The sequence below is a fragment of the Passer domesticus genome, chromosome 5 (assembly GCF_036417665.1).
Source record: "Passer domesticus isolate bPasDom1 chromosome 5, bPasDom1.hap1, whole genome shotgun sequence".
In the NCBI taxonomy this organism is placed as follows: Eukaryota; Metazoa; Chordata; class Aves; order Passeriformes; family Passeridae; genus Passer; species Passer domesticus.
Window position 1 is genome coordinate 69,694,204 of NC_087478.1, and position 27,249 is coordinate 69,721,452.

The 27,249-nt window shown below is 46.1% G+C and overlaps 2 protein-coding genes across 4 annotated transcripts in view; both read left to right on the forward strand.

The window, feature by feature from the left end:
* The first annotated feature begins 2,904 nt into the window (after positions 1 to 2,904).
* On the forward strand, positions 2,905 to 20,523 carry WEE2 (WEE2 oocyte meiosis inhibiting kinase). 2 transcript variants are annotated; one of them, XM_064420890.1, is made up of 17 exons: positions 2,905 to 2,987; positions 3,409 to 3,780; positions 6,478 to 6,677; positions 7,215 to 7,263; positions 8,795 to 8,967; positions 9,614 to 9,735; positions 11,009 to 11,155; positions 11,893 to 11,994; positions 12,320 to 12,405; positions 13,293 to 13,463; positions 13,549 to 13,691; positions 16,069 to 16,105; positions 16,932 to 16,992; positions 17,913 to 18,053; positions 18,662 to 18,749; positions 19,257 to 19,345; positions 20,357 to 20,523. In XM_064420890.1, exons 2-17 carry the CDS (start codon positions 3,448 to 3,450, stop codon positions 20,401 to 20,403), a joined length of 1,989 nt encoding a protein of 662 aa, XP_064276960.1. In that variant the 5' UTR covers positions 2,905 to 2,987; positions 3,409 to 3,447; the 3' UTR covers positions 20,404 to 20,523. The 2 variants fall into 2 exon arrangements, with proteins under 2 accessions (XP_064276960.1, XP_064276961.1); XM_064420891.1 differs by lacking the exons at positions 16,069 to 16,105; positions 16,932 to 16,992; positions 17,913 to 18,053; ... (1 more) ...; positions 19,257 to 19,345; positions 20,357 to 20,523 and adding an exon at positions 14,610 to 15,869.
* Positions 20,524 to 26,973: 6,450 nt separating this feature from the next.
* The window catches only part of CREB3L2 (cAMP responsive element binding protein 3 like 2), a 68,203-nt gene continuing 67,927 nt past the window's right edge, over positions 26,974 to 27,249 (forward strand). The window contains exon 1 of one of the 2 annotated variants that reach the window (XM_064420899.1): positions 26,974 to 27,183. In XM_064420899.1, coding sequence (XP_064276969.1) covers positions 27,076 to 27,183 — 108 coding nt within the window. In that variant the 5' untranslated portion in view covers positions 26,974 to 27,075. The remainder of the gene's footprint in view (positions 27,184 to 27,249) is intronic. The other variant, XM_064420898.1, reaches the window with a different exon arrangement.

A 27,249-nucleotide genomic window follows, 5' to 3' on the forward strand; every position in this document is an offset into this window, starting at 1 on the left:
CGGGCAGCTGCCGCCCCCAGCCCCGCTAAAGCCCTCCTGCTGGCAAAACCCCGGGAACTGGGCAGAGCAACGGGGGCAGGCTCGCACCCCCTCAAATGGCTGTGGTGGGAGCTGCGAGCCACAAATCTGAAGCAGTCAGGGATATTGATCCAGTGTATACTGGTATGTGTACATATATATGTGTGTATATATATGTATGTCTATATATACATATATATATATGTATGTATATATACGTGCATAGGTGCTACAGAAGGATGTGAAACAGTTTTGGGCGGAACAAGCAGACTGAAAGATGGGTCAGACAGAAGCATGACCATGGAATCTAGTCAGCCAACGTTTTGTAATTACCATCTTCCTTATGCCACCACCAATGTCATTAGGTGTCATTAGGATTAACTTGGTTCCCTAGGTCTTTCTGATTAATCGAGTTACCCAATTAAGCAGGCCACAATTAAAAGGAAGATACTGTCATAAAAGCCTTAATTGTCTAACTTTTTTCCTGTTGAGCAGTTCTGAGTGTTCAATACCCCATTAAGAAACCATCATCCAGTTTCCTCAGCAGTGGGATTTGGGTTTTTTCTCTTTTTTTTGGGTAACATTAGCATCTATTTGCTGTTAGCTTCATTTCAGACAGCTCCAACACTGAGTGGGCATTTTGTTTCGCAAAGCCCATGCACAAGTTTACTTTGCAGAGCTATAGACCAGAGTAGGTGGTTTTTAGCAGATGGAGTTTTTCATAGAAGGTGACTGGTAAAGAAAAAAAGAAACAAACCCTGCACAATATTTTGTTACTGTGTAAAGAAAAGCCAGATTCTGCAAATACTTGGCCACATGCTTTGCTTTAACTGTATAGACAGTGCCAATCTTCATTTGGATGAATATATTTTTGTATGTTGGTGATGCTGAAGTGACAGCTCATTTCTATCTTCATCTCCACAGTAGTGCTGCTACAAATGTCAAGTGTCTGTCCCCCAGCAATCTAGGCAGGAAACAAATCCCAAATAAGAATTCCTTCATGACCCACATGAGCTATTTGTGGTGCAGAGCTGTTCCTGGTCCCCTCAGCAGTGCAACCACACCAGTATTGTCCCAGCATGAGGGAAGGGATGCAGTGGGACGAGCAAGCAGTGGCAGTGAGCAGGGGCTGCCAGTGCTGCCTCTGAGATGTGTGAAACATCATCATGCTCTGAGCTCCCAGCTTTGCTGAAAAAACCCGTGGGACAATGGACCTGGTGGTACCAGAGCCATTGATATGGCTTTGGCAAGCAATTTGGGCCTGCTGATGGCACAATCTTTGTTGGATACATGTGAAAAAAACCAAAGACCATATTTTCTACTGTTTTATTATTTTGCCAAAATTGAAATTATTTAGGCTGGAAGATAATAGAGACAAAAACTCTACTTCAAAAGAAAATGAACACCTTTTCCCTCCAGCTGAGGGCTCACGAAATTGTCATCAGGTCTTTGAACAGTCAGGAAAAATGTAAATGAAAGTGTGGTAGCTTTTATTTTTAAAATGCAAGATGAACAAGCTGGTCCTCTTTACACAGGTCCAAGTTTTCTCCCTTACATATCATATCCCTCATTGGAAAAATGGATAGTTCCTCTAAATCCTGAAGCGGGGGGGGGAGGTTTAAAAATTGTTTGAGGTGGAATTGAAAACAAGTCTGAAGGAATTTCCTTTCTGGGTATTAAAAACGTGTCATCATGGGGACTAAAAGCTTTATTTCTTCAAAATTAATACATTTCAATCTGATGCTCCAGCTGCTGAACATCTGATGAATGCAGTCAGACCACAGCAGTACTAAAGTGGCCCTGGATCTCAGCTGGCCAGGTGCTGCAGACACAGCTTGTCACAGCAGAAAGAGCCAGTGCTGGCACTGCCAGGCTTTTGGACCTCGCTCAGGACAAGGCACAGGGCGATGCAGCAGCTGCATTTGAGGCTAAGAGAGCAGCTGCTCTGTGCCTGCAAGAAATACTGCAACCTCTGGGCCAGATGCAAGAGTAGTGGGCTCCTGCCATGTAATCCTGAAGCTGTTTTGGTGAATAGGATACAAATAATTTCTATATCAAATGAATTGTTCATCACAGTCTTTTTCAGAGACCCATATGGCCATACTTTTCATTTAAAGAATGGGTTAGGAGAGCACAGAGACCTCAGACCAATGTGGCCCTGTGTGTTCTGGTGGGAATTGCCCTTGATGTGTGCAAAGGAAAGCAGATGCTGCTTGTGCCAAGCATCCTATGGGCTGCAGCCACTTCCAATCACTGCACGTTCTTCTGGCAGCTCTCCTCAAGGCTAAGAAAAAAGGCTGCTGTAACCTTGTCCCCAGTTAGTGAAAACTTGCTCTAGTCCCACTTTGAAACACAGGTTGCCAAAGGCTCAGAAGATTCCTGTTTTTTACAAAGAGGTGCAGTGAAGGGAGACATGGACCTGCTCCTGACTCTCTCCTGACTCTTTGAAATGATACATTCATAAATCTGTACATTATGAATTAGGCTAATGACCTCTTCATGCAGGCTGCAATGCTTGCCCAAACTAATGCATATCTAAATGCATGAAGTGAAATTCAGACTTAAAGAGGAAACACAAGGCCCCATCATCACAGGGGTATACAGGTAAAAGGTAAAGACCACAAAGGCTGGATCTCTGATGGGATTATGGAGCAGACAGGCTGTCAGCAAACATCACCCCCCTTACAGGCCCCAGGAAGCTGGAGAAGGGATGAGCATGCAGGAGCAGGGAGATGACTCAGACTGAGAGGGAGTCAGGCTCCCTGCAGAGCTGCTTGTTGGCACTGCAAATCCACATCCAGAGAGAATTCCCCATCCACCAGGCAACTGTGGACAGGTGCTGCCAAGCTCCAGATGTTTCCCATTAGCATTGGCTCAGGTGTGGGGTGGCTATAAATGGTCCAGGGCCGGAGAGAGGCTGTCTGTGGGGTATCTGGTGACTCCTTGGGGCACCCTCTGCTTTTACAGCTGTATGTAGCATGGAATTTTTTTTCCTCCCCTCTGGCTGAGAATTTTATTGTAGAAGAGAGTGAGTGGAGGCTGTGTGTGTTATTCTTTAGTATGTGTTTACTTGTGTGATGGGAATAGGGGATGGAGGAGTTGTCTCTCTTACTGGCAAAGGCAGTGACTTCTGAGTTGCATCTGACTTGTGTCAGTAAGGCAAAAAGCAAAAATCTGTTTTTACGTGAGCAGTAGTGCAATGGCTTTGTACCTGGTAATTCTGGGGTGCTCTTCATCAACCAATGCTGTCTAGTTACACTGCTGAATGACCAAGGTTTCTGTGTGTGTGGGATTGCAGAGTGTGGTCAGCTGAACTGATGTCCTTGATGAAGCAAGGAAGAAGATAGTTTATCTGTAAATGATGCTGTCTTTCTGTCTCTAACAAAACAGGCCAGTATCAGCTCTACCTGTTCTGTTTCATGTGCTAACATGGATGACTGGGACAACAACAATGAATTCATTCAGCGACTGGACTTTTCCAGTTGTGGTGAAGACAGTGAAGAAAGAAGTGTAAATGAGGAGGACTCCCTGAGCTTGAGCCCCCCCAGAAGCTCAGAGTTCCAGAAATGGCAAGAGAGCAGTCCTCTGCCAGCAACCCCTCAGAGAAAGCTTAGTGAGATTTTCCTGAGCAGAACAAAAGCCTTGATGAGTCCCACCCTGAAGTCTTCCCCATCTGTGAGCAAGAGCTGGAGTAAACCTGAGACACCACTGCACATCACCTGGAAAAAGCTGCAGCTCTGTGACACCCCGCACACTCCTAAGGTAATGGCAGGTCTGTAGTGCCTCTGTGGGAGATAAATGCATCTCCCTTCAAGAAGCTCGTTGTTTGGGGGGAGCTTGGAGGTAGGCAGCTGCACTTGCTGCTCTGTTCAATGCTCATCATTTTTGGATGCTAATGGATTTTGTCTTGAGAATTGGAAATGGTGTTGTGGCTGGGATGTGTACGTTGCCTGGCAAGGCTGGTCAGCTCCTGCCAGCTTGTTGTCTGGTGCCACAGTGTTTCTTTTTGTGTAAGACAGTTGCTCAGCGAATCTGAAGAAAACAGAGCTTTGTTCTTAGGGTAGCAAGTCTCCTGTGGAAGGGGTAGAAAAACCTATGTGAAGTTGTGGAGGGACGTTATCATCTCTTCACCTGTGTCACTGTCCTAAAATACAACTTAGCTAGTGAGCCAGTTTCTTGGGAGAATAATCCCAGCCTCTGTTTTATGTGTAACTTCTTGGAGAGAGTATAATACAACTGCTTTTTGTCTTGAGTAAGCACAGGTAGAGACTTGGCACCAGCTTCTCTGTTCCTAGATAATTTCTGATGTGTGTGTGGCTCCAAGCAGTCTAGACCTGCAGTGAAGTGTAGCTGTTGGTCTTCTCTCAATGTTCCTGCTCTGTTAAGAGATTGTTTGCTCCTTTGCTTAGGTGCTATACAGAAAATCAGTGCTTTAATGCTTCTGAGCTAGTATTTGACTTCTGTCCCTCTCCAAAAACCTGATTATGTGGAGAGAAGGATGATCCTCTGGCCTTATGATTGACTGTGTGGCAATATTTACTGAGGAATGGCCTGCCACTCTCTAGGGGAAAGCAGTCTAAAGGGCATAAATCCAAAAATTTCCTGCAGTGACCCTTTGTAAGAATTCTCCCTAAATCTCACCTTAACATAGGTGAGAAGTTGCCCTTGCTTTGGATGGAGATAATTTTGTCCTAGTAACTGATACTGCATTGTGATTTTGGGCTTAAGGACAGTGTTGCTAAAACATGCATGCTGAGAAGTGTTTACCCAAAGTCAAGGACTTTTCATTTCCCATGTTCTGCCAGTGAGCAGAAGCACCTGCAGCAGTGTGGCTCCATAGCCAGGACAGCTGCCAGGAACAAACCAGAGGAAAGTTCATACCACAGAATGTCATGCTCAACACATAAACAGAAAGAAATTATTCAGGAGGGGCTGATTAGGACCCAGGGATGGGCTGGACATCAGTCAGCAGGTGGTGAGCAATTGTGAATCACTTGCCTGTCTTGGGTTTTATTTCTCTTTTCATAGCACTAATAATTATTATATTTGATTTTAATCATTAAATTGTTCTTTTCTCAACCTACAGCCTCTACCTGTTTTTCCCTATTTCTGCTCCCCATCCCACTGAGGAAGGCATTGTCGTTGTGGGCAAAGGGTTCAAAAGCAGAGGGCTTAGTTGCTGGCTGGGGTTAAACTACAATAAAGGTGTATAAAAATCTTTTCCAGACCAGATGGGCTGCAGGTAGTGAAGGCTGCTTTCAGGGTGTGCATTGTGTAGATAACATGTTGGCTGGATGAATCAAAACATGCTGCTTGTAATTTGTCATGTTGTGGCCCATAAGCAGCAACTGCATGAAACCAACCATTTCTTTTCCTTTCTCTCCTGGGATAAAGGTCCTGTTTTCCAAGCATGCTGCCAAAGATAGACTCGAAAGGGGCTAAATCTGCTTGTAGACAAATCTGTGAGCTTAGGCCTTAGAGCATTTGAAAGTGATAGAAAGGATGGAGAGAGCAGAGCCCTGTCTAAAACTGCAGACAGAGCCACCAAATGTGAGTGGAGATGTGGCTCCAGGATAATGATAATGAGACCACTGTGGGATTGAAAAGATATAAAAGTACCTTGATCTTCAACAGGGAGACTTGTGTTCATAAACAGCTTTTAACTAGAGGAAAGCACGATGTTAAATAACCCTTTAGACCTTATACCACTCTCTTGAAGCTGAAACAAGTCAGAACCAAATGTATTTTTTAAAAGCTCATGGTTACTGAAGGAGTCAAATCAGAGTGAGTAGGTTTTTGTCTTCAGCTCAAGACTGGTGAATATGCTTTCCATGGTCCAAGGTTCTGGACTAGTGAGTGAAACACAATGACCTGTGTTCTGTGGCAAGGTGAGCTATAGAAGATCCAGAGGTTCTTTCTGAACTTAAATTTCTGAAACTCTGGTTTTTACTCATGAGGAGAAATGGTTTCATTTTGCTTTGCTAGTAGCCATATAAAAAATATTTCTAGCAACATCCCCTATCCTAAGGCTGCTTAGTGCTGGGAAGTCTGGCTGGTGTTCTAGCTCATCTCCTGACAAACCTGTCCTGACTGAACTGATGCAATGGTCCATGCCTTCTATGTTAATGCAACATATGATGCAATTTCTACTTCTCAGTAGGAGGGAAAGGGGAGCAGCTGGCTCCTCTTGAAGACTGTGATTGCCAAAATGGCTCTGCAGGCCTTGTCCAAGTGAGCAGGGAATAGAATATGAAAGGGCTTAACAAATAATGGAATGCTTTGTGGAAAATGAAAACTGTGGGGACTAAACTAGGGATGGGGATTTAATGATTCAACTATGCCAAGAAAGGGAGCTGAGTTCTCCTTGAATTACAGGAGAACAAGAATTTTATTCTGAAATAGCAACAAAAAAAAAAGTCCGGGTTTATTTGTCACTTATTTTTTCTTCTCTCAATACAGAGCCTGTTATCAAAGACAGCTTTTCCTTCATCTGCAACCAAGGTCCCAGCCAAAGGCTTCCGACATCTGAGGCTCACTCCTCGTGCTGACTCTGATGACTCTTCCCAAGCTTCTCTTGTCAACATTAATCCCTTCACACCAGAATCCTATAGACAAATGCTCTTCCATCCTAATGGCAAACGGAAGGCTGCAGGAGAGCTGTAAGTGAGCTACTCTTAGGCAGCAGACTGCAATCAGACTGTTGGAAAGATATAAGCAATGGAGATGTTCAGTATCTGGACTTATTTGCTAACAATGAATCATCTACTTCTGTAGTATTCATTGGTGTAGAGTAAATGTTAGCAGATGTATAAAGGTAACAGAAGTAAATGTAAAAATCAATCATTGCCTCTCTTCAGAAAGGTAAGTGGGGGATCAACAGCTCTCTTTAGTGCTATGGCTGCAGCTTCACCAGTAACAAGGAGGCCAGGAGAATGATGCCTCTGGACAATGCCCCTCTCCTGTGGGCAGTACTGAAATCGCTTTGTGGAGGCCTCCTAAATGGAAACAAAGACTTCCTAACCTGCGACTGCAGTCTTTAAGACCTCAATTAAAAACTTGTTTATCAACTCTATAAAATACATGGTTAGGCTGTGAAGCAAGGTTTGGAGGTTCATTTGAAAGATATGTTAATTTCAAACCCAGTTGGATTGCTGCACTGAAATGATACCCCAGACTTTCCTAATCTTCTGTTGCAGGAATGATCCTCATCCAGGAAGCCAGATTAAAAAGGAGCTACCTACAAAGGTGAGTGTCTGTACATTTTCTTCCCACAGAGTGGATAAAATGTTTGTAAAAGCTTGGTGTTTGATGGAATTTATTCTGTTATTGGAGTATAAACCATGGCACTGTGCCAGAGAATGGATACCTGTGACAGAAAAGGTCCACGCTGAATGCTTGGTTAACAGTAGTTTGAGATGACAAACTTGGAAAAGGCGGAATTGTTCTTTGTAACTGCGATAGCCAGGCTTATGGAAGGATAACGGTACCCTCTAGCCGAGGAGACTGGGATTGCAGGCAAATGGTCTCTGGAAAAACTACACCTGCAGAGCAAATCTGCTACCAGGCAACCTCCAAGGCTGCCACAATTATTGTTTTACCTAGAAGAAAGCCTTAAGTAACTTGTGAATTACTGGACTATTATTCTGCGTGATTGACTATGTAATATAGGTATAAAATTGAGTAATAGGAGGTATTTTTACTGCCAAGCTTCTTAAGATAGTGTAAAATACAGCTGCCTTATGAAATGCAGCCTGTTGGGAAGGGCTTCTGTTTCATGTGAGCCAGATTTTACTGGCTGTGAGGACCAACACTCACCTCCTCCTCTACCATAAACTACAGCAATCACAGCAGTTTCTGTGGAAGCCACTGAGCAACATGAGCTGCTGTCCCTGTAAGGGATGGAGAAAAATCACTTAGACCACTCTTGATGTTCACTTTATGCTCCAATGCTGATCTTTTTTTACTTATTTTCCTTGCCAGTAGGCATCACTCTCCCAGCAGTACCAGCAGTTCCTAGATCCCTAGTGGCCATTATTGCAGCAATAATTATGTTCCAACAGTTCTGCCAGCTTTCAGCTCTTTGTGGAAAAGTGTCTCTGGGTGAGATATCAGTGGGAATACAAACAAATACACGGAGACCAGCTAATCTGCCATTAGCCAACAGCTGGTGCTTCAAACCTGCAGAGCCTGAGCTGATAGAGAATGGCCTTGGCTGCAGGCAACCTCAGCTGCTCTTGCAAAGCTGGGGTCACACAAAGCCAACACACCAAGCTCCTCTCCTGAGCTCAAAACAGGCAATAGATCTAAGGTTTTCTCAAGTCCTGTCTTTAGGCCAATACCTTGTTGTTGCCTGCTGTTCATCCCTGACAGTTGTGGCTCCAGGAACTGGTCGTCTTGTCAGGAGAAGGGATTTGATGGCAGTAACCCAAGAAGGCTTAGGCATATACAGCCAACTAGACTAAATGTCTCCTTATCTACAATTTTTACCTCTATGGCTAACAAGTCCTGATCATATAAAACCAACCAAACAGCCTTGCAACCCAGGGAAGGTGATGTTCAAGTGGTCAGAAAAAATACAAGTGAAAGGTAATTTCAAGAGCTGAAATGGCTGTTTCAAGAACTGGCCAAACACCTGCACGTACACCTGGATGAAAACCCAGAATGGGAGAGGGAACAATGGGGGTGCTCAGTGACAGCAAGTGTTACACACCCCTAAAACAATGACAGCTATTGAGTCATTCTCCTATTTGTCTCTGCTGTTTTTGTCACTCTGCAGAGATATACTCTGAAGGCAAGCAATATGGTTTCCCGCTACAAGAAGGAGTTCCTGGAACTGGAAAAAATTGGTGTGGGGGAATTTGGCTCTGTCTACAAGTGCATCAAACGCCTCGATGGATGTGTTTATGCCATCAAACGCTCCAAAAGGCCTCTGGCAGGATCCTCAGATGAGTGAGTGTGCTTCTGGAAACTGCCAGTTGAAATGATGGGCATGTTCTTGAGAGGTGTGATGGGAAGGAGGGAGTGTGGATCTAAAAGTATCTGATGCGTGGCAGGAGCAAAAATTGGCTACTGCTGCACTTCCAAGTAACAGCTGGGAGAGTGGGGGAAGATACCACTATACAGCTATTGGGTATAAATGTCTAGGGAAGGAAGAAGTCACATGCACAGCAAAGTGAGAGGATGGAATACCTGATCACCTTGGGTCCATCCAGACAGTTTCTTTACAATAACTACCAAGAAATTTGACAGACATACTGCTGTCCCTGCCTTGCTCTATGGGCAGCACTACTCTTATCTATATTGACCAGCTTGCGATGTCCTGTAGCTAAAGCAAAGTCTTTGAAGCTGCTGCTGCCTTTGCCTCTTTAAAAAAAGACTTGCTCAGCAATTATTTTCTTTAGCAGCTGCTCAGGTATTTGATCAAGGGCAGGCTTTGCCTCAGCAGCTGTGAGAGCCAGTCTGTCTGTCAAAATCTGAGAGAAAGGGGGAACAGAGGGGTTCGGGACTTTCAGGCTGCAAAGCAGGGCTCCTCTCCTGGTGCCAAGTAGCCTCTGGCAGCCTGTCACCTCAGCTTTTTCCGTGTGTGCCTCCCTAGGCAGCTGGCACTGCGCGAGGTTTATGCCCACGCCGTCCTGGGGCACCACCCCCACGTCGTGCGCTACTACTCGGCCTGGGCAGAGGATGATCACATGATTATCCAGAACGAGCACTGCAATGGTAAGGGCTGGACAGCATTCAAGGCTGAGATCTCTGCATGGGCAAAGTTGCCTTCTTTTGTACTTAAATGTGGGTGTTTTGGCTTACAAGAAAGCAAACTGCCATGGGGCTGCATTTCTGTGGAGAATCCAGTAAGGGCACATAATATTTAGATGAAGCTCTGAGTGATGCTAATGTTTTAGAAGCAGTGGAACTTTGTATTTCTGGGATTTGAAAATTGTTTCTCTTTTTTGACTGGCCTGGAAAAGAATTCCCCATTCTGATGCTTAGGGTTGTGCTGGGACCGTCCAGGTAACACCTGATATGAGTGACTCAAGAGCTGCTGACTTAAGGGCCATGTATCTTGGCAAAACCTCCTCTTAATGGAGGTGGGTAGTGACTGGTTGGATGAAGGCACCTTGCATCCTGGCCAGAAGAAAGGGGTTTACAGCTGCAGAGGAATGGAGTAAATTATGAGGCAAAGTATAAATGGGGTGCTGCAGTCAGGGTGGCAGACTCCTACTGGAGTTTGCCCTTGGCAATACCACTGCTTGAGAGAAATTGGAGAAGATGCCTTTAGCTACCAGAGTTGCTGAAAGCAAATATGTAAGGTTCATCTTTTGACTGCACCTCTGTAGTCTTGAGGCTTAATGAAGAGTGGTGACAGCTGCTCGGAGTATTGCTCTAAAATCTGATGGAAGCAACCATGAAATGTATTCATTGCTGCAGCATGGGTGTATTGCTTGTATTCTGGTGGCTGAACATGTGAGGCCAAAAGAGAGGTGGTGAAAAGTAAGCTGATGGAGACAGAGGCTATGATATCTTCTGGCTCTGAGATATACATAGTGTCTTGATGGAGACCCACAAAACTGTGTTTACTGTTAATGCTTTTCAGTCAAAAAATCTGCCAATGGGAACTTAATTTCCTTGTTCCACCATTCCTATACCTGCTTTCTGCATCTAAGCACAGCAGAAGCAATTAATTTTTCTGCTGTTCACTTGCAGCAGCACTAGCATCATTAACAGGACAGCCCTCCTGGCAGGATGTAGAGCTGTAGGCTGGAGGTAGAACTACAGCTGCTCATCCTTGTGGAGCAGCAGGCTGGGCATTCCAGGGCAGTGGGAAGGCTGAAGCTGAGTGGTGATGTCCAAGTTTGATCACTAGAGCACACAGAGCTGCTGTGCTTGGGGTTTGTCTCTAGCAAGCCTCCAAGTGTTCTGGGCAGCTAAGCTGTTTCAAACATGCTGTTCCATAAAACCTCTGTCAGGTCTCAAACTGACTGTTTTCCCCTAGGTGGGAGTCTCCAAGATGTGCTGCTGGAAAATGCAAAGCTTGGGAAGTATTTTCCAGAAGCAGAGCTGAAGGAAATATTGCTGCAAGTCTCCATGGGACTAAAATATATCCACAACTCTGGCCTTGTGCACCTGGATATCAAACCTAGTAAGTATAGTGCCCTCCTCCTTTGTGGAGGGTTTTCCTAGTGATCCCTCAGGGGTCAGACCTGTAATAAATCCTTTTGAGTGGACTGATTGTAGTGCTCCAAAGAAAAGAGGACCTTGCCCTTGTCTTGTGAATGGTATTTTGGTTTTATTTTTATTTTGATTTGTGCCCCTACTGCTGCTCTAAAATTGAGCCTTCTCTGATAGCATTTTACTCCTGTCTCATGCTCCTATTCCTAGCTTATGGGAATCACCTTCATACTGATGGAGCAAGTAGGGCTGCCAGGGAAGATGGGGACTTCCTTTATTACTCCTGTCCTGTTGCACAACACCTGCCTTTTGTGATACCTTGGGGGGATTAAGTTCCTGCAAAAATAGTAACAAGGTTTCCTCTCTGCAGCTCAGGATGGTCACCTCCAGGGCAATGCTTCCCCTCTGTCACATAATTAATATTAGAGGGCAACTCCTTTTTCCTGCTGAAGTTACTCTTCTCCTGTAGAGGGCAGAGGGAGGGGAAAGCTGATTTCCCTGGGATATTTTATGCACAAGATACAGCTGTCTTATGCCAGCTATGTGTCTGAATGTGAGCTGGGAAGAAAGCTCAGGGTGGGAAGCATGTGTATAATTTCTCTTGTTGCAAAGCTTAACTACTTTGACAGGTGGGATTTTTACAAAGTTGTCAGGCGCTGCAGCCTGACCACTGGTATCACCTTATTGCTGAATTTCTGTGTCTTGCAGGTAATATCTTCATCTGTCACAAGCTGGCAGTTTCAGGCCCTGCTGGGCAGGAGGACAGTGACAGTGAAGATGAATTCTCTCCTGGTGTGGTGTATAAGATTGGTATGTTTTAGCCTACTTTACGGCTGGCCTAAGGTTAGGGCTGGCCATTACTGCCTGAGACTGCTGTGTCCTGCGGCTGAGGAGACGTGCACACAGAACTGATAGAATAGTCATGAATGCCCCAATTACTCACCAGAATTATTCCTCTAAGAAGACAAGTCACGCAAAATTAATGTGCTTGTTTCCAAGTGCAGATTGCTGAGTTAGGAGTAGGCTTGCTCTCTTACTCAGTATTTCTCTGTTGGTGCCTATAAAGGGGAGGCTTTTATTGGAGAATGACTTCAGTTTGCTTCATTACATTTCAGCTGCTTGTTCTTTGTCTCAGGTGACCTTGGACACGTGACGTCAATAACAAACCCTCAGGTGGAGGAAGGAGACAGGCGGTTTTTGGCCAATGAGATTTTGCAAGAGGTAAAACTGCTAAAGCTGGGCAGGGGGAGAACAGGGTGGGAGAGCAAGTGGGGAGAGATCAACTGTAGAGCAGTCATTAGTCTAATTTGTTCCTCACCTTATCTTCTCTTTCATCTGTCTGGTCTGGCTGTGAAATCTGTACAATTAGCACTTCTCATGAACAATAGTGCTGTGGGTCTTATCATGTAAATACTTCATAAGTAGCTATCATTGGATTACTGCAGCTATTCCCCTTGAGGGATCAGTGAGACAAAACCTTTATCAGTTTGAAGACATTTGATTTACATGTCCAGCTGAGATGAAACTACTGGATGTGGTTATGGAGGAATATATTTACCCAGACAGATGCCTTGTAAAACAAACACTGAACAAGTAGTGGGAGAGGTGGGAGGCACAACACGCCTCTTAAACTGGCTGCAGTTTTGTCACTCCAGCCAACAAATGTAAAGGGAATCAGAATTGAACAACCAGCTTGGATGTGTTGTTCAGGTGTTTAAGGGACAGTATCTGTGCTGCAAGTGGATTTAGGAACTGTTAGGCCAATGTATCAGATGTAGCCTTCAGTTTGAGTTGGGCATGGGTAGCTCACTGCCTTGTGGTGGAGGCTGGAGGTACACATGTGTTAGGCCATCCTCTGGAGTTACTGCAGCGATCCCAACGTGGTCTGCAAGGTCCTTATGGCTGAGAGCCAACGTGCTGTTGCTTAGTCCTACTGCCTGCTGCCAATGTTTTCATCCTGAAGAGCAGGAAACAGCTCACTGGAGTGGTGAAGGCAGTGCTGTATGCACACACTTGCTTGGCTGTTTCTTTTTGAACTCATATCCCAGCTCACCTTTGCTTAGTGTAGCAAGATGTTCCTTTCTAACACCCTTCCCTTCTCTCTGCAGCAATACTGCTACTTGCCCAAGGCAGACATCTTTGCCCTGGCACTCACAGTGGCTCTGGCAGCTGGGACAGCACCGCTGCCTCACAACGGGGCCCTGTGGCACCACATCCGCAAAGGCAATGTCCCACCCATCCCCCAGAAGCTTCCCCACCGTTTTCTTGAACTCCTTAAGGTGAGGAAGTAGTCTTGACAGGATGGTGGCTTTTGCAGCTGGCATGTGACAGGAATGTCAGACTCTGCACTCCTTTGCCTTCTAGCTCATGATCCATCCTGACCCAGCACAAAGACCTTCTGCCACGGCTCTCACCAAACACCCTGTTCTCCGTCCTTCGTGTGGAAAAGCTGTGCAGCTCCAGGAGCAGCTAAATATGGAGAAATGCAAGACTGCCATGCTGGAAAGGTAGAGCTGACTTGGGGAGAAGGCATGGGCACAGCCATGCTGGTCACCAGCTTTGAATTGAGGGTGGTAGTGCTGGAAGAATGCACGTGCAGAAATCCCCAGGCAGTTCCTGTGCCTGGAGGTGGGGGGATGATGGGGATGTAAAACCAGGGACTTGCAGTGCCCAGGCAGCAGCTGTGCTTCAGCTCTGGCTTGGAGGAGCTCACTGAGTTATAACAGCAAATTTGTGCATTTCCTGCAACCACTGGTGATGCAAAGTGCTGATACAACCTGCAGCCAGTGGGCAGATGAGGAATTGATAATGCACTGAGATAGTGGGCTAAGCATAGAAGGAAAAGAAATATCAGGTGGTGGCAGATTTCCCTTGTTCCCTCTCACTGCTGTTGGCAGTAGTGTTTTGGGGTGATGGGATCTGAGAACGTCCCCACAACCCCTCTAAGTGCAATTGTCAGCTGGGGAAGAGGTTTTCTGTGTAGACAGAAGTGTGAATGCTCTGGAAGAGCAGCAAGCATAAGAAAGGGAAGAAAGGCAATGGAAAAGAAGCATCTGCATTTATTTAGGTGTTATACATGTATGAGATGACACTGATATAAATTTCAGCACTCGCAACTATCTGAAACAATGGGAGAAAAACTGAGCCAGGTATTCCTCATACTGGTGCCAATGTGTTGCTGACCTGATACATAGTTTTCTTCTGGTAAATCTTCAGAGCTCCTACCTTTTCAAACAAACTCTAGAGACAGCTACAGTAATCTTCATGTTATCCTCTGGGCTGAGAAGTTGCCCCCTTCCAGCAGTGCTGGAGTATTACAGTAACCCTCATGTGAAAGATTGTTCATAGTTTGCTTCTGTAGCTGCTGGGGATTCATGCATTACATGGTTTTCTTCCTTTCCTCTTCCTTTGTCTCCCCGCTGCAGGGAACTTAAAGCAGCTCGCCTTGCCCAGACTCTCATGAAGGACCAAGCCTTAGGAAGTGCCAAGTTACAAGAGTCTGAAACCTCTTCTAAGCAGAAGAGCAAGCGTCTGGTGGGAGGGAAGAGCTGTCGCTCGTTTAGCTTTACTCTGGGTTTCTGAATTTGTGTTGTCCATAGACTGCTGAATGGCCCTGTGAAAGCAGAGGGTCTGCACAGACCAATGCCCCATACTCTCTCCCTGTTGGTTTTTTTGGGGTTTTTTTTTTTGTTTGTTTGCTTTTTGTTCCCCTGTTAGTTATGATGAGATGTTGGCTGAGAAAAGAATGACTGGCTTACAAGTGTTGTATAATGGGATTTAAGGTTGTCCTCAGTCTTTTACATGTTTAATTTCTTGTGTAATTTGCCTTGCTGTAGACTCAGTGTAGCTCTGCCGTGACAAAAGAATGACATTTGCTCCACTCACTTCCCTCTTTCCTGAGTTGGGCCCTGTTATTGGTGATTTGGTGGTCTTAACACTTGGGCTGACTATATCTTTAGAGGGATGATGATGGCTGTACAGGGAGACAGCATCTACAGCTGGCCCCTTCTAGGAGCAAGTAGGCAGAGACTATGGCAGCCAGTTCTAGCTACACATCAGGAGCCAGGTGGTTACACACAGCTGTCCTGGGGGGCTCGGGTGCAGCTGGAGTGGTGTTTCACTAAGGGGGGGACACAGAGTAATAGAAAATACTTTTGAGTTAGGGAGTGGGAGTTGAAGAAAAACATTATTTCAAATTTCAGCAACAAAACTTTTGTCACTGGGTGTGCTCTCACAGACTAGTTAGTCCCTGGTGCCCAACTCGTTTTTTGTCAGTCCGGGAGGACTCCTTGTTCCCGTGGGGGAGACGGCTGCAGTGTGCTGGTAGCTGGGTCTGTCTGTACCCAGCTCCCCTCCAGCATCTCTGCCTGTGAACTGCAGCCTTTCAGCAAAGATGAGGGCCATTAGAAAGGGCTTTATCAGCTTTTTGGAGTTGCCCATGTTAATCGTTGTGCGTATTTGAGATCTCATACAGCCTTCGCCCTCTCCCCGCTAAATGTAACTTTGGGGGTCCTTGTCGTTTGTGTTGGTTGGACAGAGCGCTGCAATGTTATGGGGCAGCGCTTGGTAACTCGCTTATTTCCAGGTTTTACTGGTTTGTTTTATGACGTTGCACATGCTGGCTTTTAACTGTTAGATCCTATCGTTTCGTGCGAATAAAGGTTTTATCATTTTTTAACCGATAACGGAGTGATGGAATTTTGTTGGTTATTTTTCCCCCCGCGGTCTCGGTGTCTCCCGGGGGCTCGGGCGCGTTTCCGCCCGGAACCTCCGCCCGGCCCTTTCCTGTTCCGGGCGGGCGCAGCGCGGCAGCGGGAGAGGCGCGGGGCCGGGCCGGGCCGGGGCTCGCTGGGCGCTGCTTCAGCCCTGCTCTTCCCTCCGCAGGCTCGGCGGCAGCATGTGGCGGCGACCGGCGTGGCAGGTAGGGCCGTGCGGGGCCGGCTGCAGCCGCTGTGCCCGCCGCGATCCCGGACACGGGGCCGCGCTCGGCGCTGCCCGGGAAGGGGAGGGGCGGACACAGCCCGGAGCCCTCGGCCACCGTGCCCGCTGGCCGGGGCCTCGGCGCTGGGTCTGCTCTCAGGGAGAGAGTGTGAGCTCTGGAGCCACCTGTTCTGAAATGAGACTTTTTTCCAATTCCTGCACGTGGACAGCTAGCAGAAGTCTTTCTGTGCTTCCCCCCCGCCACTTCCTTTCTTCTAAGCTGGAATATTTGCTGGAATAATGGCAGTTCCTGTGCAGCTTTCCCACTTGCAGTTCTAAGAATTTTGTGTCCTAGATTTCCCTCGGGAACAGGTGTGCCAGTGCATCCACTGCTCATTCCAGTGGATGGATGTACTTTTTGGGCACACCTGGTTAATCTCTGAAACGAAGCAGAACCATCAGACCTGTTTGTTTCCAAAGACTAAAGCTGAAACAACTAAACCCCCACTCTCCTACAAACCTTCTTATTTACATATTACAGAAAAGCAGTAGTTACTGCGTGTCCCAAAAATAACTGCTGGAGGTATACCTTTGGGCCATGCTTCTTTCTAGGCAACTCTTCCACCTTGATTTAACCAGATGTTTTTTAAGTAATCTTACTAGCTTCATTTGGTCGAGCAGATTTCTTTCCTTGGGTCCCCCATTAGTTACCTAGCAAAGAACATACTTGCAGAGCCTCTGCAAGTGCTCAGAAAATGAGGTGTGAAGGCTTGTGAATGCTGTTCATAGTTTGTGTCTTGGAAACTCACATTTCTCTGTTCCTTCAGGTGCTACGCCAGTTTGTAAGACATGACTCTGATACGGTTAACTCATTGGTCCTTGAAAGATGTAAGTACCTCCTGCGATGCAATTTAGATGTTACTCGTTGTGTTTATCTCAGTTTTAGGACATCTGAAATAAGGCAGGAGAGAAGCAGGTAGGAGTGGTAGCTCCTCAGTGTAGCACCTAAGAATGTGTTGTTTCAAGCACACAGTCTTGAGTGGCTTCCTGACAGTCTGGTCTCTGTCAGGTGAAGCAGCAGTTTAGGGGAAAAGAAGAAAGCCCTGACTCAGACTACCCCCTCTAGAGGGCAGGTAGTTGTGCGTTGTCTGTGGCAGTGGTTTGGGTCTGCTGTTGGCATGGTTTCTAACAGCTGCCTTCAGCTGTTTTGTGTGCTTGTTTCTCAGACTCCTGGGTCCCTGGGGCACTTGTCTATGTGGTGCTGCCCCAGTAGGATTTGCTCCAGGTGTTCCTCAGCCTTCACTATTCATGTCACATGCTCATTGTGCATGAGGGATACTTACCTGACTTCTTCCAGTTGTCCTTGAACACGGAGAAGGGATAGACAGTGTCTGCCTGGGCCTGGTAATGGTGTAAAAACTGACTCTCTCATTCAGAGGATGGAGTATAGTAATGCAACTTTGTTTCACAGGTACTGCTGTGCATTGTGTTTTGTCATTATGAAACAAAAGTCACATAAATGCAGTTTAGTCTTAAGTGGTACATGGATGTATCTGTGAAAGAGATGGAACAGAAAGAATAAGGAACCTTTGGCTTTTTAAATCAGTTAGTTCACAGTGATCATGACAGTACAGACACAGTCAACCATCTCCTGGGGCCTGAAAAAGCCAAATGTCACAAGAGCTTAAAAAGTACTCAGGAGGTGCAGAAAGCTGTGATCCTGGCCCTTGAGAAAAGCTGCTCACTGATGGCTTGCCATGCTTAGAAGCCTCATAATTCACCTTGGTGTTTGGTCTCTCTTGTTTCAGCCATGAATCGTGTTCAGCTGCTTGGTCGGGTTGGACAGGACCCTATCATGAGGCAAGTGGAAGGAAAAAATCCTGTTACCATATTTTCCCTTGCAACCAATGAGATGTGGCGGACAGGAGATAGTGAAGTAAACCAGGGAGGTGAGTCTGCATGGCCAGTAGCACACTTGCAAATCTCTGGGGTGCAGGAAGGTTCCTTTGAGCTCAGCAGAGATGCTGGTGCACTTGTGTGTGTCTTACTGATCCCCAGCAGCATGTACTGAAGAGAGATCTGTTGTTCACTTTCCTCAGGAGGAGAGGAGAGTGTGTGGGGTGGGCAGTTTGTCACTGGTGGGGGTATGTCAGAGGCATAGCAGGTTCTGTACTCTTACTTGTATTTCAGCATGAGAAAAATAAAGAAAAGATGATTTTCTCATTGATTCTCTCATCAGTTTGCATCTGCAGATGTCTCATTCTCTAGATTCTATTCAGTGTGAAGTGTCTGAGGGGGGGAAAATTATTACCGTGAGCACTGTCTTACAGAAAAAACAACGTCTTACTTTGAACTGTGCTTCTGCACAAGAATTTGTTTGGACACGGATGAGTGGAACATTTAGTTCTGGAGTGAAGTGGGAGATGGAGTGCTAGTATACTTCTGTTTTCAAATCACTTCTCACAATTTGAGAATACCAATGTGTTGAAGCTGATTTCTGAGTCTTGTATCACAAAGAGGATTTGGCATCCAGCTCTTTTACTTCTGTGTACCTTAGGTGATATCAGTCAGAAGACGACATGGCACAGAATCTCTGTCTTCAGACCTGGCCTCAGGGATGTCACCTATCAGTATGTGAGGAAGGGGTAAGTAAATAACAAACGTGTGTGAGAATTTAATGCCTTAATAATGGATTACTGTGATAATTACAGTGACCAGGAACTGTAAGATACAGGTGCCATAAGACAAGTTAGCAGAGCAGCTACAAACAACTGATACAAAAGCCTGTGTAGTTTGAATCAGATTCTGAATTCAGCCTTTTCATCAGGAAGTGTAGTGATAAGACAAAGAGTCGTGGGCTCCAAGTGAAAGAGGGAAAATTTAGGTTGGATATATGGATGTAAACTTTACTGTCAAGCTAGTGAAGCCCTGGCACAGGTTGCCCGGAGAAGCTGTGGATGCCCCATCCCTGGAAGTGTCAGACTGGATGGGACTTTTAGCAGCCTGATCTAGTGGATGTATTCCTGCTATGGCCAGATGTTTGGAACATGTGGTCTTTAGGATCCCATTTTAACCCAAATCATTCTACAATTATAGAGTGGAAAACAGCAGCACAGTTCTCTGACCAAAATCAAATTCTTGGTTTTTTTCAGCTCTCGAATATTTGTTGAAGGGAAAATAGATTATGGTGAATATACAGATAAGAACAATGTGAGGCGACAGGCCACAACAATTATAGCAGGTAAGAAGCAAAGCACCAAGGTGCCCCTTGCCCTTTTAAAATGAAAAGAGGGTGGAGGGCCTCTGGAATGAAGCTTGGTTTGTCTTCATCCTCAGTATCCACACTCAGGGATTTTGAGATAATGGATAGTGTGTACCAAAAGATTTCCTCTGGCACTGCTTGTGAACACACAGAAAATGAGAGTATTGCAAAGTGTTGGTGTCATTTGTTTATCCCACAGAATAGATAAGGAGTAGATTTGTGCCTTGGGTTGACACAACAAAGAAAACTAGGAAACTCGGCTTGTTCCTTGAGCCTTGAAATAGCCTGAGCATCCTGCATCTTTATTGTGGATAGAGCTGCTCCTGTGTTGGTTTTGAATGAGGGATAAATTAATTGGGTAGTAGAGCAAACATTTCTGTTACACGAGTATGTCTGGAATGACTAGAACAGAGGAAAAGAAGGGAAAAAAAGGAAAAAGAACAGTCATATTCCTGGATGTTTCTGCAGCCTCTTTAAAAGCTAGCAGTGCTGGAAGGAAGAAGCAATTATGTTTTTTAATTAGTGTTCTCCTAATGATTTCTTGTTCAAGAGGCCCAGTCTCAAGACACTTTAGAAATTCCTTAGGCTTGATGAAGTAGGAGCTTCCCATATTCCTACAGGCTGTTGACATGGTATATAGTGCAGAGTGAACATGACAAAATAAAAGGGAAATAAGCTGTAACTGATGGAGATTGTAGTGAAATAATTAAACCATCGTTTTAAAATATTTTAGTGTCTTTCACTGTTCAGCAGCTTTTCATCAGCTTCAGCACACTTGTTTCATAGTACATATGGCTACCTTGAATTGTCTGCTTTCAGGGGAGATAAAGAAGGAACCTTGTATTGAACACTCCTTTATCAACTGTTATTCTGTTCCAAAATCTACATCTTAGCAAATTATTTTAACTCAGATATCTGGGCTTCATGGTGTGAAGGCTTGCAACAAGGCAAAACAATGCTCAAGATTAATTTTTTTTAATTTCTTTTCAGATAATGTGATTTTTCTGAGTGATGGCTCAGTGAGAGAAAAGGTGTGATGTCCTTAGTGCTTGGATCCAGGCCATTTCATTCCTTTGGTTTTTTCAGTGCTTCATAATTCTGTAGTCACATATATTGCTGTAGTTCCTTTAAGAAATAAATAAAATGTTTGTTACCTAGAGGGTACTTCTGTGTGTTTTGTTCTCCCATGTGTTTTCTCTCTGTTATGATCTTTAGTATTACTTTCTTCTTCAAAGGAGAATTACTCCAGGCAGCTGTATCAGTTCTTGAGCTGATGAATATATAAATGGGGAGCCGCTCTTTGCATCTTCAGCCACTTTGAAACCTTCTGTCCTTGTCTGCCTTAATCTCTCTCCTGTCTTGCGGGGCCTGCCAGCCTGATCCCCTCTCACTTTAGACATCCCTCCTCTGTTCTATAGGTGTAATTCCCTGTTTTTCCTTCACTAAGCCAGTTGGACAGTGAGTTTAAAGCAGAACCATTGGCCTTGACTAGCGCTCAGCTGGAGATTTGTCACAGACTCGGAGAAGGCCTCCTGTGCATTTGCACCTGCCCCTCTGCTGATGCTAGGTATTGTCTTTCTCCAAACCCTGCTTAGGTCTTGTTGGTTGTGGTGTTTGGTGTAGGATGACATCAGCATTCCCGTGCCGTCCCTCGTTAGGGTGCTGTGCCCTTGGCTTGCCGTCAGGAGGAGCTGGAGGAGCGACTGCCTTGGCTGTGCCTTTGGAGAGTCGCAAGGAAAACATGAAATACATTCCGGGTCTGGGGTTTGTGGTGTGGGAGTGGCCCTTATTTCACTGCGTTTTGTTGTCAGAGTGAGAATTATTGTACTGGTAAGAAGTTGCTCAACTAAAACGAGTTTAATTCTACTACACAAAAAAAACGAGAAGGGGAAATTCCCACTGTAATACAACATGATGGAACAGGGAAAGAAAAATATTAGAAGTGACAATTTCCTGCCTTCAGAGCTGGTGGGATTTTGTATCTCATCTCTCTGATCCCAGTGCAGAACACATTAATAATCTTTGCAGCTCTTTCCCCTACTGAACTTTGGGGAAGTGTGCACATAGTCTGTACTAACAAAAACTTCAGTTATTTCAATTCAGCATCTATTTCTGGTTGATGTTAAAGCTCTAACAAGTATCTGAGCCCCTGTCATTGGCATACTGGGGTGTCAGATGTATTGCAAAGGCTTAGCTATTTCAATGGGTTGCTATCCACAGGAGATTCTTTTTTAAATAGAAAATCCCGACTTTAATTCCTTTAACTACTTGTTTAATCTGAGCCTGTTGTACTGCTGTGAGAATTGTGATGATGCTCTTGCACAGTAGTGATCCAAGTAGTTTGTGCTTGGTCTGCACAATTTTTTTCTCTTTGGTAAAAGCTGGGGTTTGTCTTGAGCTTTCTGCTAGAAGGCCTTGAGCAAATGTGCTGAGCTTCTGTTCATTCAGTGGTCACCTTGTTTGCACTCTGCTGTGGTGGTGGAGCTCATGGCAGTGTCTGTTTTTGGTGTCTGGGAACTGCCTTTCTCCTTCAGACTCAGAGCAGAAGTGGCAGCAAGGATTCCCTTCACCACCACAATGGAGTGGCCAGAACTGCCAGAACTCTGCAGCTGCTGAATGGCTCCTGCTAATCTCTGCCCCTGGCTCAAGCTGGAGACTGCAGAGCTAGCACCAGGTATTAGGATTAGGTGCCAGCAAAGAAAAATATTTACTCAAGAACTTTGCGTTTTCTTGCCCTTCCAGTTCTATTTAAAGTAGCTAGTACACATTTAAAGATTGACCTGCTACAAAGACAGCACACAGTGACTTTGAGCACACACTGGAAGCCGTGTGCTGAATGTTCAGCACAGCTTGGCAGCAGGGTAGGCCTTCCCAGATCATTCTGCATTGCCCTAGTTACAGCAAAAATAACCAGTGGCAAAGGCTTGCTGTGTGTTCATCTCATGTCTGCTCTGCTACTCTGGGGCAAAGTTAATCTGTAACTAAGTCATTTCACTTGTGAGAAAATCCTGTGTGAAATCAGCATTCCTATAGCAGCTGGTTGGTTTCAGGTTTTTTTTTAATGGGTAGGTATTTGTTGTGTGAGGAAATGGAATGGGAATGGGATCACCTGAGTGAAATACAGTGATTCCTTGTTTGTAACTAGGCAGAGTGTTTTCCCAGTGTCCCCTGGAAAATGGCATTCTGCTTTTCTTGTCTGTGTTAGCATCTTGTGTAAACCTGATGAGGCAAACCCGGGCTGCTTGCATCAACCAGGATATTTAGAAGCGTTTGACCTTAAGCAGGAATTTATTTTCTGTATTTATGGAGATAATTACAAAAGATAAATCTGTGTGACTTCTTTTTAAAATGTCAGCATGTTCACCAAGTATTTGGAGCGTTTCTGAACAGCTCTGAGGCAGAGCTATTCTGGTCTGCAAGGCAGCTCCGTGGCACTCAGTTATTTCTGTCAGCCTGCTGCAAGGTGCAGGAAACACTCTCTTCTCTGCTTGTTATTGTGGCGGTTTGAGGAAGACACCATGGCATTGTGCCTGTGTCACACAGCAAAGAACCCTTTCAACTTTATTTCTAATTACTCTGCAGTAATTGCTCTGTCCACAGAAATTAGGAGGCATGAAGAAGTAGGAGAAGATGCTTCAGCCAAAGAAATCAAGTCCCACTTCACCAATAGCCCTCTCACTCTTCTCTGTGTTCCGTGGGGTTGGGGGCACTGTGTCTGTGCTCCCAAACACAGGTCACACTTCAGTTCAAGACCAGCAGTGCCTGTGGGGCCTGGTGAAAGCCCTTGCAGAGGGGCAGGAATTGCAAAGGCAGGAAAGCTGAATTGGAGCTTAGAGAAGCCCCTGGGTAAAACAGCAAAGATGATTCTGGTAAAGGGAGCCTGTATTTCTGTCAGTGTACCAATTATGTGGGTTTAGTAACAGGCTGTCTTCAGGGCTGGCTATCCCTCTTTTTTCATGTGTCAGAAAAGGAATGAAATGCCAAGATGGTGGGAAGAAAACTTTACTATTCTCAAGCTCACCTTCTATTTTTAACTCTGAAATTTCTGCGGTGGAAGCTTTTTTGCCAAGTAGTTGAGCGTGTCTGAATGTACAAACTAAGACTTTGTGTCTGTTTATCTTGGCAGTGGAGAGCTTCTCAGCACAGCAGTGTGATTTAAATCTCATTTACACAAGAAATTTGCTTTGTTGGTGCAAATAAAGTCTTTGCACAACACACAAAGAAATCACTTTCACAGGGTTTCTCCTGAGACATCCTCTTGTGGGGAACGTGTGTCAGTGTGTGTGAGATTTTTCTTCTGCTTATTGCTTAGTCCCACATAAAAAATTCAGCTCATTACCATACCTGGCCATTTCACAAAAATCTCTATTAACTGACTAGAGAAATTGACTGCTGTTTTTTTCTTTATATTCTTAGACCTGAAATTTGTGTCCTGCACTCTTTAAGAGGTGCTGAATTTGTTGAAGAAATCTCTAGCTGTGGCTGTTTTCTGTTGCTTTCAAGGGGTAAGATTTTTACTGGTAGCTGGTCAGAAACCTGGCAGTTTTCATTCTGCGGGCTCTGTTGCTGTTTGTTCTTTTCTTGCTGGTTGGTTTCTCAAACTGATTTGAACCGAGCGGCTGTAGAAAATGGATGGTTATCTTGATCCTGGTTGTCACAAGTCAGAAAAATGTCACCTGTAAATGTTTAATGAACCTTTGTGCAGCTGACCTGATCAAGAACTGAGTAATGATGTGGTTGCAGGAGTTGTGGCTTCTGTAACCCGGATCTGCAGGGAGAAAGAGAGCACCTTTCCTTTGCCAGGCTTTGTATTGTTGCTTGCTTTGGTCTTTGATGTTTTAAGTAAGTGTTGTTTGTTTGGAGCTCTGCCTTAGCAGCCTCCTCTTTCTTAGTTGCTTTGGTTTTCTGTGTGGGCTTTCTGCTCCTCGTAGAAATTCTCAGTAAACAAAGACTGAGCTCTTCTCTTCCCTATATAGACAGTAACTCCCCACCCTTTTATGTTCTTGTAGATTTTTGGTTAATGTTTGCACTCTCCCCCTGTGCTGTGGGGTGAGTTCAAACCCACTTCAGAAGAGTGGGGTGAGGAAAGGGTCTTACACAAAAGAATAAATCAAAAATGCTCTCAATTACATGAGTTGGAACTTAATAATACTATTATAGCTGTTCGAAGAGAAAAGTAATGAAGCATGGAGAAACAGCCTTGATTTTCAGCAGGCTGGTAACTATTGAGGTCCACCATTCAAATCCTCCAGGGAGTATGGGATAAAGTTAGGATAGCTGTGTCTGCATCATGTTCTTGTAGGTTTTCAGGTGCTTTCCCCAGTGCCTGATTTCTGGTGTAGTGTCAGTCTGTGGGCAGCAACATGTGACACATTAGACTACTGTCCCATGTATTGTATCAGCACACTGAATAATTAATATTCTCTGGAAAGGATTAGTCTCCTCCACTTCTGTCTCTTCCTTCTTGGTGCCCTGTATGTGCTGCCAATATCTAGCAGAACATTGCTATTTCAGATTTCCTTTTCCAAGAAGTGCTGGTGCTGCAGCACAAACACATCAGTGTGGTCTCTGTGCTGTTGGCTGCCACCACGCAAAGTAAATTGGTCACATTTCCTTACAAAGTCTTGGGTCATTGTTTCAGAGATGTTGAAGCTCAAAACTTACATGTAGCCTTGAACACTAGTTTTAATACTGTGTCAGTAACAGGGCAGGATGCCCAGTTACCAATATAGTGGTTTTTATTTTATATTATAGCCCCAGAGAGGGGTAGTTTTGTGTGGCCATTTCAATGGCCAAAGTCGTCTTCCAGCACACTTATGAATTCCCAGCAGCTCTGTGTCTCACAGCAGCAGCTGTGCCTCAGTACCACTGATAAAGAGAGAGCTCCTGGGGAAGAGCAGAGGGGAGAGGGACACAGCTTTATATGGTGCAGGAAGAGTGGAAACCACCGGGGAAAGCAGCGTTCTGTTTATCCAGGGTGCCTCAGTTTGTATGAGTGCTTTACCCAAGGGGGAAGGACAGAAGTGTGTGCCTGTGCAACTTCTTCCTCAAATAAATATTTCTGCCTGAGAAATGTGTTAGGATGAGAAGTTTCAGCCCAGTTACTCTTGGTCAAACAGAAGTCCTTGGGAGCCCCTTGTTCTCATCGTGCTCAGCAAAGGAAGCTGCACTCACCCAGTCAGGACCACCTTCTTCTAAGGTGGCCTTCATTTTTTTGGTTTACAAGGCAAATCTGGGTCTCCCTTTAGACTTCTCATATGGGCAAAACATTCATTTAGTGCCCCAGCCCCAAGAAATTATCTAGTCACAGCAGTGATTTTAGAAGGTGCTAATCTCAGCCAGCAGGCTGATGGAGAGCCTTTTGTTAAAGGGATTATCACAAGGCCTCAAAAGCTCTGATAGGAAGAACACATCCAATGAAAACACGGAGGCTCCTGGATCAGGAACTGACCTTTACAAATTTCACAACCTGAATCTCTGGACTGGCACAATGGAATTGCTTTGATAACAGTGCCTGGCAGTACAAACAAGAAGTTTGTACCTCTGGTGGGGCTTGCCAAAGTGGAAGGTGGCAATTCAGGTACTGGTAATTTGGCTTTTCTTTGCTGCTGAAGGCAAATGTCAGACTGACTTCTTTCACAATGACTAACTTAAAATAACTAATTTTTGCAGGAGATCTTAGTGTAATTTCTGTTACACTTTTTTTTTTCCTAATTAAACTCCAGCAGTTTAATAAACTTTAAAGCAATAAACATGGTGCAATCACCATAATTTTTCCTATTTTTGTTGCTGTTCTGCCTATTAAGTGTTGGGAAATCCTTCTCCAGAACAAAGGCTGGATGACTGGTGCTGTACAGGTGCTGGGTCTGTGAGTGGGTGGGAGTGGCTGCCACAAGAGGTGCTGTCTCCAGGGAGCTCCAGGAGAGGAGAACACGCCCGGAGCTCCAGTTCTGGCTGGGTGTCCGTGGCTGTGGAGCTGGGCCCGCAGCACCCGCCCGGGCCCGAGCGCCGGGAGCTGCAGCCAAGCACTGAGGCATGCCCAGCTTTTTCAGTCCTAAGGCTCTGGCAGCTTGTCCCCTTTTAAGAACAATGGAATGTCAGTCTTGCGCCGGCTTGGCAGCAACACAAGTCTTAAAATACCATAATTTCCCGTTGCTGGGATTATTTTTGCTGCCGGCTGGCGAGCGCTCTGGGACCGATCCGAGGCAGGCACCGGCTGCCCGGAGCCGTGACGCTGTGGGTTTCAGAAGGTGCGTTCCGACCTGTCTCAGCGAACGGGTCCCGCGGCCGGGCTGTCCCGTCCCCTCTCCCCGGGCCCGCCGCGGGTCCCTCCCTGAGGGCGGCCCGGCGCGGGGCGGGGCGGCGCGCGCCGGCCGCAGTCTTGTCGCTTCCCCATTGGCCGGCGCGCCCGCCGCTCCGCCGCGCCATTGGCCGCGCGCGCCACGCCCACGTTCGCGGCCGCGGCCTCTCGGGGCCTGCAAGCCCATTGGCCGGCGCCCGGCGCTGCTCGCCCCCGATTGGCGGGCGGGGCGGCGGGGGCGTGGCGGGGGTGACCCGCCCGGCCACGCCCGCGCGCGGCCGCCGGCGGAGGGAGCGCGGCGGGGCGGGGGCGGCGGCGGGGGCAGGGTCCGGCAGCGGGCGGCGGACGGACCGACAGACAGACCGACCGACCGACCGACCGACGGGCCGCGCGGGTGCCTGCGGCCGCCATGGAGGTGTGCGAGAGCGGCGGGGAGCAGCCGCCGCTGCTGCACTGGGACCGCAAGCTGAGCGAGCTGTGCGAGCCCGCAGACCCCGAGACGCTGCTGAGCCGCACGGTGAGGAGCGGCGGGGGCGGGCGGCGGCTGCTGGCGGCGCCGGGAGGCCGGGGGTGGGATGGTTGA